This window comes from Panthera tigris, chromosome A1 (genome assembly GCF_018350195.1).
Source record: "Panthera tigris isolate Pti1 chromosome A1, P.tigris_Pti1_mat1.1, whole genome shotgun sequence".
Classification (NCBI taxonomy): Eukaryota; Metazoa; Chordata; class Mammalia; order Carnivora; family Felidae; genus Panthera; species Panthera tigris.
In genome coordinates this window covers 29231996-29246045 of record NC_056660.1, presented here as the reverse complement: position 1 = coordinate 29246045, position 14050 = coordinate 29231996, and the positions used below count along the sequence as shown (strand labels likewise).

Sequence of the window (14050 nt, the reverse complement as noted above, 5' to 3'; positions counted from 1 at the left end):
GTTAGCCTCAGGAAAACAGTATCATTCAATATTCTGAAGTTAGTGAATACCATAAATCTAAGAGATGAGTATGTTTTTAAAAATGTAGTTATCAATGCAAACCATCCTTTCTCTCCATTTCCATATAAAGAAAAAGAAAACCAATTATTTTTTAAAGTTGGCCTGTAATTACCATGTTGAAGACTGAACTCTGTTATAGCTGGCAACCAAATCTGAAGGAGTTAGGACACAAGACAGAAAATTATCAAAATCGACTCTGATGTTTAAACTGTGGTACAGCCATCTAAAGGGATTACTTGATAGAAGAGTTCAAAGGAGTAGATTATCCCATTCAAAATTCTTTGAGGATAATGTGAGAATTCTGGGAAGTCATCAAGGTGCAAATGATTATAAAAATCAGGAGAACAGATGAAGAATCTAAGGTTAAGGAAAAAATGTATTCCAGGACTAATCCTTAGAAAAGAAAATAAGAAATACTAAGAGAAAAAAAAAAAATGTATCTTCTGAACAAAAGTTAACCAGAAAACTAAGAAAACCAAATTTAAGAACTGAAAATGGAAATTTAGAAAGAAAGCGAGACCAATTAATAGCTGAGAATATAGAGGATAAGGATAAAGAGATTTTTAATTGAAATGGAGGGTTGCTGTTGTTTTTTAACTTCCTGGAGGCTTATAAATTCTCATTAACTAGAATGGTGAGAGAGAAACAGTACTCCAGAGTGGTACCTTATGCAGCAGTCTAATCCACTTCTCAAAAGTCCCTTCTTTACCCATAAATCTAGTGTACTTGTTTGAACCAGATCCATTTTATAATATAGTCTTGTATATTAGGAACTCCATTTGGCTCAGCAAAATCCTGAATCCCAAACATTAAGCAAATCTAGTCAACAGACAAGCGTACTTTAGATACAGTATACCTTTTTAAAGTACAAGCAAAACTAGTACTAGAATTCTATTTTAAAACAGCCTCTATTACAACAGTGTCCTTGCTAAGAAAGAAAAAAGTTGCCCTTTAGTGGCAAAAATGTTTCTTATTTAGAATCATGGACTTTTAACTCTAAGACGCTAAAGATTATTTACAAATAATGAAGACAAAGACAAGCTAAACCTATTGAAGATTATAAAGCTACTTGACAGAGATTTGCTGGAGCTAGGATTCTTGTCTCTGGTATAGTGCTGCATGGCCAACTTACGTCATCTGTAGCAAAGCCTCCCTACCCCTTAGGACTAATGGTATACCGAGAAACTGACATACAGAATACTAAAACTACTATCAAGTTTCCTCAAGATGAAAATGTTATAAATTCATGCAAGCAAGAACTTAATTTTACCTTTCCTTCAATATTGAAGAACAAAAAAAGTAGTCTGTAGCTGTAAGTGGGCGGAAGGACGAGTAAAAATTCCCAGGTGCTTACATAAGCTTGTGTAAGGTTTGGGCAAGGCTGGTTTATCACGCCACCACCATCCTCATGAATCCCCCTACATTTCAAGTCAAACAATCAGATGGAAGGGACTGAATTCCCACTCTTTTGAAAGTTGAACCAATGGTTGATTTGCCTCCTGTTCACCCTATCCCCAGCTATGAGGGCCCAGTAATGCCTTGTGCCACATTGTGAGACCTGAGAGACACCAACCTCTATGGCATTATAGTTAACAATTATGGTCAGAAAGCAAAGTCAGACCTACATGTCACCAACGGCCTACACTCTGTAACAGCTTAGACTGCAAAGTATTTAATCATAAAACACTATTTTTCTGTCTCTAAACTATTTATAATGAGTTCCATAATTCTTTCATCAATAATTTTCTCTGTGCTAGATTATAAGCTCTTTGAAGTTAATGATCATGTCTTTACCTTTTGTATTCTCATGGTATCTATATACTCTAGAAACAGAGTACATACTAAATGTATACCTGTTAATTTACTCTCTCAGCAGCTACCCTAAACCACAGAAACCAAAGTAACCACGGGGACATGAGAAGGACTAATAAAGAAAAAATACACAAAAACAAAAAAACAAAACCCCAAACCAAACCAAACTACCAGTTATTTCAGGACTCCTGATGTGGCAGGGAAAAAAAAAAAAAAAAAAAAACAGCAAGAAGGTAAGTTGGGCTTTCCTGAATCACTATTTGGCCCAATTTCACAGATTATCCTTCAACACAGATAAATTTGCAGCATGTTAAACTCAGGTGTCTATGTTTTAGACAGGAATTTGGAAAGTTAAGGACCAAAATCTCAGTGTAATTACAAATATTTCGCATATAACCAAACAGGAATTCCCTGTGATAATTTCTCAAAGTTCTCATTAAAAAAACTTAAGAAAAAGGTAAATAAACCAAACAACTTCATAGAAAAATTGTATTTACAACTCCATCCAAAAGCAGTTTTTAAAAGCAAACAATGTAACACTTGAAAAAAATCTATGCTCACCCAAAATTGCCAAGTCTAATAAATATTAACGTAATACTTCATCAAAAATAAGGCAATAACCCAAGATATTCATTAATGATTTCTCCACCTTCCATAACTAGGTAGAACTACTCTATCTAGTAGCAAATGATACTTCATTCCATTTCAGCATGTCTGAAATCCTTAAGGACAAAAGTGATAAAATAGGATCTTCATTCTTCATTAGACTCTTAGAACACTTGAAGGAAAATAATTTCTAAAGCACAAAGAGGTAAAGAGGTAAACCTTTCAAAAAGATACTCGGTGTTCAAAATTCAAGAATGCAATATTAATACACAATGGGCATTAGGTGAATATATGCAATACAGTGATAGCAAATTAATTTATTTAGTACTTTTTCCATTCCATATCATCAGGAGGATTGATTTCAACTTTCCTTTTACCTACATCAGACCAGTTGGTACTCAAAACTGTACCACCAGACTCCATCTGCAATAAGAAATAAAAATAGATTAATCTCTGGACCATATAATCAAAATAGTATTTTTCTAAAAATGTTCCAAGCATAGAGTTCCAAATATAAGCTATGTTTGTCTCAATATAAACACAAGATATCATTTTGATTTAATCTTATGCTTTTCAGAGAAGTTAAGCATGTTCTCTACAACCTAAGAAGGAAACTCTAGAGTAAGGTACAAGCCATCATGTTCATACACACTGTCTTATTTCCTTCTGCTAATCAGCACTGAGGCGTAATGTGGAACATCTACCTTTTGATGAAAATACAATTGGCTCCCAAAGAAAATTCTTAATCTCTTTCATTAAAGATAGTAGAGACCAGGCAAAGTAAAGTCTTCGTATAGTAGCTGAACAGAACTTTAAGAGACCCTTCTTAAAGCTCTGTGACAATATATACCAGGGAACATGGAATTTTTTTCAAATCACACACAGGTGCTTAATATCAGTATCTCAGTAGAGAACCGGTTATCGATTTACCATCTACAGAATATACCTCCTACCAACAACCCTAGCATATTCATAAATACATTTTAAAAAACTTCTAGACATTTGTTATCTTAATGGAATAAAAATTCATCGACTTGGATGATAGCAAAAACGTGAATTATTAAAATCTAAACATTTTTACAAAACCAGTTGTGTTGCTAGCAAATGTATAAAGTTATACAATTACACTGGAACCTTGATATAACCCCATGCCCCACACTCTCTGTCAAGCTCTCTTACATGGGTTCCTTTGCATGGGATATTCTCCATCCCAGTTTTCTTTCTACTCTTTAGTTACCCTCTAAACATGACCTATCACCATTTCTCTGTGGCCTCATTTGACCCTAATCAGGACTCTACCCTTGTAGGATTTGTACTCTGCATGAAAATAGTTACCATTAATATAATACACATCCCACTACTGTTAGAATTTTAAGGATCTGATTTCTTTTATACCTGCTTCCCACCCTTGGTTCCAACTAAAGCTGAGAGCTCCTACAAAGCAAGAAAACTATCTTACCAACACTTACATACTAGATCTAAGCACAATCGTTGAGCACATGGCAGGCTTCAAATAAAATACTGATACCGATGTTTGTAAATGGTATGTTTGTAAATGGTCTGCATGTGGGAACAGACCTATACTTGAATCAAACTACATGGTGTATAATGGGTATTTCAAGTAATGCCTTCTTTCATTAAGATGTAAGTGCTTGTAAACATATGTTAGCAGCATATGGGAAGAGCCCTGTGCTTATCTCACTAATCTACACTGTGTATAAACTGTTGTTCAAGTAACATCTTCTCTCATTAACACAAACCCACTAACACCCTAAATCCCAATCCTAACCCCTAAACCTAACCCTAAAACCCAAACCCTAAACCTAACTCTAACCCTAAATCAAACCCTCTGGAGAGTTCTCTAAACTTCAGGATATAAGGAACATACTCTCACCCTGCCATAAACCCTAACCTAACCCTACATCTGAGGAAAAAAAAAAAAAGAGAAAGTAGTGGTATATATACAATGGAGTATTACTAAGCCATAAAAAAAAGAATGAAATCTTGCCATTAACAATGACACGATGGAGCTAGAGAGTAATATGCTAACTGAAATAAGTCAGAGACAAATACCACATGATTTCACTCATTATGTGAAATTTAAGAAACAAACCAAAGAGCAAAGGGGAGAAGAAGAAAAAAAAGAGAGAGAGAGGCAAACCAAGAAAATAGCCCCTTAACTATAGAGAACAAACTAACGGCTACCAGAGGGGAGGTGGGTGGGGGGCATGTGTTCAACAGGTGATAAGGATTAAGGAAGGCACTTGTGATGAGTACCAGATGTTGAACAGAAGTGCTGAATCTCTATTTTATAAACCTGAAACTACTATTGCATGTATGGTAACTGAAATTTAAATAAAAACTTAAAAAAATAAATAATAACAAACTTTATTTTTTTTATTTTTGAGAAAGAGAGAGAGCATGAATGGGGGGAGGGTCAGAGAGAGAGGGAGACACAGAATCGGAAGCAGGCTCCAGGCTCCAAGCTGTCAGCACAGAGCCCGACGCAGGGCTCGAACTCGTGAACCACAAGATCATGACCTGAGCCGAAGTCGGACACTTAACTGACTGAGCCACCCAGGCACCCCATTAAATACAAACTTTAAAAAGAAAGAAACTACTCCTAAAAAGACTACAGAAAGATTTAATTTGAAATTTGATATTTACTCAAGACATCTGTTTCCCCAATTTAGCATTTCCCTCTGAGTATTTTATACATGTTGGTCTTTTTGTCCCAATTAGACTGGGAGATCAGAGTCTATTTTGTTTTCCCACAGCACGTGGTATGTTCTAGGTCAATGCTGACAAAGGGTGGCTTGTGGTGTAGATGGTTCAATTACTACTAGCAAAGCCTCTGTATGAAAATGGATGCAGATTCTATAATCTTTGAAATTTTACACACTATTCTGTCCAGCACACTCTTAAAAAAGTCAATATTGAAACTGACTTCTCTTCCTGGGGACACAGGGTAGATGTACTTTAGCCAATTCTTCCCATAAAGTACTACTAAAAATCTCTGACATTACACATATGTAAACAGACATAAGAAAACTCTAAAAGATGAAGGGAAGTAAACAAATCAGCTAGGGACCTTGGGAGCCAGGGAACAACATAATATGGTGGTGAGTCTCTGGGTTTTCTTTTTTGTCTCCTGTCTTACAGCTGCTGCTGAAGAAGCTGGAAACACTAAGAGGCACAAATAAAGCTCCAACAAAAACCTGATTTCTCTAGCAAAAAAATTAGACAAAAAGACCACTTAGGAAGACAGAAAAGTTTTAGACTATAATCACTCCACTGCAGCTAAACACCACAGATAAAAACTATGGTTCCATTCCCACCCAAGGCCAGCAAAGGCTGAGTGGGAAGCCTAGACTTCCATCCATGCTGGGCTACCATGAACCCACCTCCTCTGCCACCTGTGGTGCCAGTGAAAATCACATAGATATAATATCTATCCCATTGCCAACAGTAACAAGGGGATGCCTGAGATGTATAAGGAGGCTGATTAGGGTATCCGGATTTCTACTTCCATCTAGCAATAATGAAGGAATGCCCTCCCTTCCTCTGCCAGAGCGGCTGGGCAAGAAAGCCAACTGAGATGGAGGGGTGAAATAAGATCCAGTCTCACAGCAGAACATGAAAATGTCCAGGTTTCAAATGAAAATCACTTGTTGTTGGTAAAAAAAACACCAAGAACGAGGAAACTTTCATACTTTTTTTTTTTTAAAGGCAATCAATAGATGCTAATGTTGAGATGACAGAAATGTTAAAATTATCTGATAAAGATTTTAAAGTAGTCATAGTAAAAATGCTTTAACTGAGAATTATGAAGTTACTTGAAAAAAATAAATAGAAAAACTCAGCAAAGAAAAAAAGACACAAAAAACAGTCAAACGGAAAGTTTTAGAATTAAAACTACAATTGAAATAAAAAGGTAAGCAGATAGGCTAAAGAACAGATAGGCTAAAGAATAGAAGGGGTAGAGAAAAGAATCAGTGATCTTGAAACCAGGACAATACAGATCACTTAATCTGCACAACAAAGAGAGAAAAGAGATAAAATGAAGATAGTCCCAGGGATGTGCGAAAATTGTAACAAAGTATATAACATATATATCATCAGGTTCCAGGAAGGAGACAAAGGAGGCAGAACTGAAAAATTACTCAACAAAATAATGGCCGAAAATTTCCCAAATTTGTCAAGACACCTAAACCTACAGATTCAACAAACCCCAGTCAGCATAAACCCAAAGAAATCCTTGCTGACAGAAAATCTGTCATGAGCAGTAGATCTAAAAGAATGATTAAAGAAAGTTCCCTAAAGTAAGAAAGAACAAATGACAGAATCTTAAAACATTACAAATGAAAAAAGGTAAAAATATAGGTAAATATAATAGAATTTGTTTTTTCTCTTGAGCTTTCTAAATTGCGTTTGATGGTTAAGTGAAAATATAACACTGTATGATGTGGTTCTAAATGTATGTAGAGGAAATATTTGTGAAAATTATAAATGAGAAAGGGTAAAGAACATAGAGGGAGGTCTGGTTTCTATACTTCACTCAAACTGACAAGAAAAATGACACCAGTAAACTATGATAAGCTATGTATAATATGGCTACTGTAATATCCAGAGCTACCACTAAAAATGCTATACAAATAAGACACACTAAAAAATATACATAAATCAGAATGAAATTAAAAAATAATCAAAAGTAGTCACAGGAAGACAGGAAAAACAAAATCAAAATACAGACCAAAAATAAAATGGTACACTTAAACTCCTAACATATCAAAAATTAAATGTAAATGATCTAAACACATCAATTAAAAGACAGTGACTGACAGAAGAGATTAAAAAACATAACCCAACCATTTGCTGTCTCCAAGAAATTCCCTTTAAAATAGTAGGAATCAATCAATTTAAACATGATATATAAATAGGTTGAAAATAAAAGAACGGAACAAGATACATCATGCAAACAATCAAAAAACAGAAGAATTGACTATATTAATATCAGAGCAAAGAAAATTACCAGAGCTAAAGAATGACATATACATATGTTAAAAAAGGCCAATCCACCATGAAGATACAGCAATCCTAAATGCATATGCACCAAACAGAGTTGCAAAATATGTGAAGCAAAAATTGATAGTACAATAAGACAAAATCAGCAAGGATACAGATTTCACAAGAATATCAAGATAAACCAAAAATTAGAAGATCCAAAAAACTGCTAGAATTGATCCATGAATTCAGCAAAGTTTCAGGAAATAAAATCAACGCACAGAAATCGGTTGCATTCCTATATACCAACAATAAAGCAACAGAAAGAGAAATCAAGGAATTGATCCCATTTACAGTTGCACCAAAAACCATAAAATACCTAGGAATAAATCTAACCAAAGAGGTGAAAAATCTATATACTGAAAACTATAGAAAGCTTATGAAAGAAATTGAAGAAAACACAAAAAAATGGAAAAAGATTCCATGCTCCTGGAAATGAAAAATATTGTTAAAATGTCGATACTCCCCAAGGCAATCTACATAGTCAATGCAATCCCTATCAAAGTAACACCAGCATTCTTCACAGAGCTAGAACAAACAATCCTAAAACATGTATGGAACCAGAAAAGACCCCGAATAGCCAAAGAGATCTTGAAAAAAAAAAACCAAAGCTGGAGGCATCACAATCCTGGACTTTAAGATGTATTAGAAAGCTGTAATCATCAAGACAGTATGGTACTGGCACAAGAACAGACACTCAGACCAATGGAACAGAATAGAGAACCCAGACACGGACCCACAAACGTATGGCCAACTCATCTTTGACAAAGCAGGAAAGAATATCCAATGGAATAAAGATAGTCTCTTCACCAAGTCGTGCTGGGAAAACTGGACAGCGACATGCAGAAGAATGAACATAGACGACTTTCTTACACCATACACAAAAATAAACTCAAAATGGATGAAAGACCTCAACGTAAGACAGGAAGCCATCAAAATCTTCGAGGAGAAAGCAGGCAAAAACCTCTTTGACCTTGGCCACAGCAATTTCTTACTCAACACATCTCTGGAGGCAAGGGAAACAAAAGCAAAAATGCACTACTGGGACCTCATCAAAATAAAAAGCTTCTTTCTGCACAGCATAGGAAACAACCAGCAAAACTAAAAGGCCACCGACAGAATGGGAGAAGATACTTGCAAATGACATGCCAGATAAAGGGTTAATATACAAAATCTATAAAGAACTTATCAAACTCAACACCCAAAAAACAAATAATCCAGTGAAGAAATGGACAAAAGACATGAATAGACACTTCTCCAAAGAAGACATACAGATGGCCAACCGACACATGAAAAAATGCTCACCATCACTCATCACCAGGCAAATACAAATCAAAACCACAATGAGATACCACCTCACACCTGTCAGAATGGCTAACATTAACAACTCAGGCAACAACAGATGTTGGCAAGGAAGTGAGAGAGAGGATCTTTTTTGCACTGTTGGTGGCAATGCAAGCTGGTGCAGCCACTCTGGAAAACAGTATGGAGGTTCCTCAAAAAACTAAAAATAGTGGGGCGCCTGGGTGGCTCAGTCGGTTAAGCGGCCGACTTTGGCTCAGGTCATGATCTCGCGGTCCGTGAGTTCGAGCCCCACGTCGAGCTCTGTGCTGACAGCTCAGAGCCTGGAGCCTGTTTCAGATTCTGTGTCTCCCTCTCTCTGACCCTCCCCCGTTCATGCTCTGTCTCTCTCTGTCTCAAAAATAAACATTAAAAAAAAAAAACTAAAAACTAAAAATAGAACTACCCTATGACCCAGCAATTGCACTACTAGGAATTTCTCCACGGGATACAGGTGTGCTATTTCAAAGGGACACATGCACCCCCATGTTTTATAGCAGCACTATCAACAATAGCCAAAGTATGGAAAGAGCCCAAATGTCCATTGATGGATGAATGCATAAAGAAGATGTGGTATATACATACAATGGAGTATTACTCGGCAATCAAAAAGAATGAAATCTTGCCATTTGCAACTAGGTGGATGGAACTGGAGGGTATTATGCTAAGTGAAATTAGTCAGAGAAGCACAAAAATCATGACTTCACTCATATGAGGACTTTAAGAGACAAAACAGATGAACATAAGGGAAGGGAAACAAAACTAATATAAAAATGGAGGGAGACAAAACATAAGTGACTCATAAATATGGCGAACAAACTGAGGGTTACTGGAGGGGTTGTGGGAGAGGGGATGGGCTAAATGGGTAAGGGGCACTAAGGAATCTACTCCTGAAATCATTGTTGCACTATATGCTAACTAATTTGGATGTAAATTTTAAAAAATAAAATTAAAAAATAGAAAAAATAAAAATAAAAAGATAAAATTGATGCTTCTACAACACTCCTCCCAACAACAAAATATACCTTCTTTTCAAGTGAAACATACACTTGAAATAGACTGAACGCTGGGCAATAAAACAAAGAATGTAAATCATAAAGTACATGGTCTCAAATCACAATGGAATAAAATTAGAAACCAATAATAATATGATAACATGGAAATCTCCAAACACTTGGAAACTGAACAACATACTTCTAAACAACCCACGTGATGATGTCTCAAATGAAATCAAAATACATATAAAACTGAATGAAAATATAACATTAGAATTTGTGAGAGAGCTAAAACCCTAAGAAGGAACTTTACAGCATAAACACACACAAAAGAAAACACAGTATCAAACCAATAATCTAAATTCACATCTGAACAACCTAAAAAAAATAGCAAAATAAACCCAAAGCAAGCAGATAGGAGAAAATAGCAGAAATGAACGAAATTTATAATAAAAAGTTGAAAAAAAATGAAGTAAACAAAGAGTTGATTCTTTGAAAAAAATTCACTAACATTGACAAACCTCTACATCAAGACTGGGGGGAAAAAAAAGACAAATTCCCATCACAGGAATGAAATGGAGTATCACTAAAGACTCCGCACATATCACTACAGCTTAGATAAAACAGAATAAATGCTCAAAAACACAAACTGCCACAAGACACTCAATATGAAATAGATAATCTGAACAATCCTATTAACTATTAAATTTGTAATTTAAAATCACACCAAAAGAAGAAATGTGCAGGCCTACATGGTTTCACTAAAGAAAAAATTAACACCAATTCTACACAATCTCTTCTAAAACACCGAAGAGGATAGAGCACTTTCTAATTCATTTATGAAGTTGGTATTACACTGATACCAAAACCAGACAAAGGCAGTATAAAAAAAGAATACTACAGACCAATATCCCTCATGATACAGATACAAAAATCCTTAACAAGGTATCTGAAAATAGAATTGAAGAACACATAAAAGGAATTACACACTATGACCAGGTGAGGCTTATCCAAAGGATGCAAGGCTGGTTCTAGTTGAAATCAGTCACATTAATCATACAAAATCACCGCTGTTAACAGGTTAAAGAAGAAAAATTACATAATCATATTGATCACTGCAGAAAAAAAGCATTCAAATTCAAAAAGCCAACAGCCAACAGCTGTGCAGTGCTGGTGGTATATATAGTGGTGAGCCTAACTGCTACCTTCCAAAAAGTCAACAGCCACTCACGATAAAAATCTCACACAAGGAATAGAGAACTTTTAACCTGATATAGCATCTACAAAAAACCTACTGCAAACCTACTTAATGGTGAAGGAATGAATGGTTTTCCCTTAAGCTGGGGAACAAAGCATAAATATCCACTCTCACCACTCTTACTCAACACAGTGCCACAAATTCCAGCCACTGCAATATGGAGGGAAAAGCCACAAATATCAGGAGGGGAAAAAAAGTCCCTATTTGAAAATATGACTGTCTACCTAGAAAATCGCAAGCAATTTACCAAAAAATCTCCCAGAATAAGTGAGTTCAACAAGGTCAGAATATAAGATAAACCAACCAACCAAACAAACAAACAAACCTGTATTTCTAAATACTAGCACATGACACCAAAGTTAAATCTACAATACCATTTACAATCACTCAAAACAAGAATTAAATATTTAGGTATATCTTGCAAAACATGTACAGGATGTGCTGAAAATTGCACAATAGTGATGAAGAAATCAAAGATTGGACTGGAAAATTCAACACAGTAAAAATGTCAATCTCTCCAAATTTATATACTGTTCAACAGGATTTTTTGGTACCTACAGACAAAACATTCTAAAGCTTATGTGGAAACACAAAGGAACTAGAATATCTAAAACAATTTTGAAAATGAAGAATAAAGTAGAAGGAATGACTTCCTGGTTTCAAAAGTTACATAGCTTTAATCAAGACTAGTATTAACAGAGGGATAGATATGCAGATCAATGAAACAGAGAATCCAGAAATAAACTGAGACAAATACGCTCAACTGATTTTCGAGCAACACAAAAACAGTTCAAGGGAAGAAAGACAGTTTTTTCAACAAGCAGTCTAGAGCAACTGAACACACATAGGCCAAAAACAACCCCCCTCACCCACCCCCCCCCCCCCCCGCCCAAAAACCTCAACCTACATCTCTGCTTTATATAAAAATTACCTCAAAATGGATCATGGACTTCAATGTAATAAGTGAAAGTATAAAAGTTTTATTGAAAGGAAAAACACAGCAGAAATCTTTCAGATCTAGAACCAGGCAAAGAGTTCTTACACTTGATACTAAAAGCATGATCCATAAAAGAAAAAACTGATAAACTGGATTTCATCGAAATTAAATACTTTAGTTCTGCAAAAGACCATCAAGAAAGTAAGAAGACAAACTACAAGCTGAGAGAAAATATTTGCAAACTATGTATCTCCCAAAGACTTGCCAAATTAGTAGTGGCACAGTTTAAAGAGGGGAAGGGGTGGAAGGAAGTGGGTATGGCTATAAAATGACACGAACAAAGGAATCCTATGGCAGTGGAAATGTTCTCTGTCCTATCAATAACATGGTTGTGATACTGTAGTTTTACAAGGAGATTCCACTAGGGGAAACTATGTAAAGGATACAACGGACCTCTCTATATTATTTCTTATAACTGCATATGAATCCACAATTATCTCAAAGTAAGAAATTTAATTAAAAGAAAACCTTTTTAAGTCAACAGTGAAAAGTTGAATCATGACAAGTTATGACATAGTAACTTATGTGGAATATCTGAGTTTCTAAGACATTAACTAAATGCTAATTTGAATATCCCTTGAAAGAAGAGTGACATTTCCAAAGCTACTGGTAAAAGTCAAAGGATTACATCTTCAAGCAAAATAATCAATACAGTTCTACAGTGAGGACTTGTCATTAAAATTCCAAAACTTGAGGCCTAATTAGGTGGTATCTGTTGTCTGGCAAAGGTCTAAATTTTCTTATTCAATAGACAAAATTATTAACAAACCAATGAATAATTAACATGCACCTTCTACTTCCCAAACACTGTTCTGGAAGTTTCCCCTCTATGTTCTTCATCTCTGACACTGAGGCTATACATGGTTCTAATGGAAGCACCTTCAGCTACCGTGATAAATCCAACTACCATAATTAGAGTATTTCTTAAGCTTTCCAAGTTCTAACTTAATGACTAAAAAATATTTATTTGGAATAAACCACTTACTTCTCAACTACCCCACAAGTTTCCAACTTCCTCAATAATTAGTCTAAGTTTAGAGCGGGAAGAAATGTTCAGATGAAGCCTATTCAAAACCACAGTACATGCAATTTTGTTTAAAATTGCCTAATTTCTTTTAAATTTTCTGAAATTTACTACTAAAGTATGCTTTTTTCAAGCGTATGTTCTTACAAATGATTTGTTCATGGCACGTTTCACTTCATCAGAACCATCTGAATAGATCTGCTGAAATAATTTGTTTAAAGCTGCATCTCCCTCCAACTTCTCATTTTTTTCTTCTTCTTTGATCTCACCGACCAATTTATCCCAATTTCTTGTATAATGAGATGATGATGGATATAAGTTCTTTACATCTATGGAGTAAAAAAGATAGAAGTGATTAATCAACACGTGATGACTATGTCAAAAATATGTGAACTTTGTGACCGTGGTATAAAGAACATTGTAACAATTTATAGTTCACTGAATTTCATATTTATAACAAATGTCTTTTTGGATAAAGTTTATTAATTTTGAGGGGGGGAGGGACAGTGTTTTATTTATCTATCTATTTATTTATGAGAGGCCTGGGGAGGGGCACAGAGAGCAAGAGAGACAGAATCCCAAGCAGGATTGTCACGCTGTCAGCATCGAGCCTGACACGGGCTCTATCTCACAAAATGTGAGATCATGATCTGAGCTGAAATCAAGAATCAAGACACTTAACTAAGCCACCCAGGCACCCCTCTAATAAATATCTTTCTGATATATACATCAACAGACTTACACTTATCAAAACTGAATCAGTTAGTATAATGTAAAATCTGGGAATTTTTTTTGAGCAAAATAAAGTGTATATTTTTGGTACATTATCCAAGATTAGATTAAAAACAGATTCTTTGTGTTAATAATGGGGGGGACTGGGTGAGAAGTGTACT

The 14050-nt window shown here is 35.3% G+C and overlaps 1 protein-coding gene across 2 annotated transcripts in view; it reads right to left on the bottom strand.

Annotated features, from left to right (window-relative positions):
* Positions 1-2780: 2780 nt before the first annotated feature.
* Positions 2781-14050, bottom strand: part of SUGT1 (SGT1 homolog, MIS12 kinetochore complex assembly cochaperone) — a 42797-nt gene continuing 31527 nt past the window's right edge. For both annotated transcript variants that reach the window (XM_042977445.1, XM_007085354.3), the window contains 2 exons: positions 13305-13486; positions 2781-2901 (listed from right to left, as the gene is read on the bottom strand). In XM_042977445.1, the coding sequence (XP_042833379.1) occupies positions 2800-2901; positions 13305-13486 (284 nt within the window). In that variant the 3' untranslated portion in view covers positions 2781-2799. The remainder of the gene's footprint in view (positions 2902-13304; positions 13487-14050) is intronic.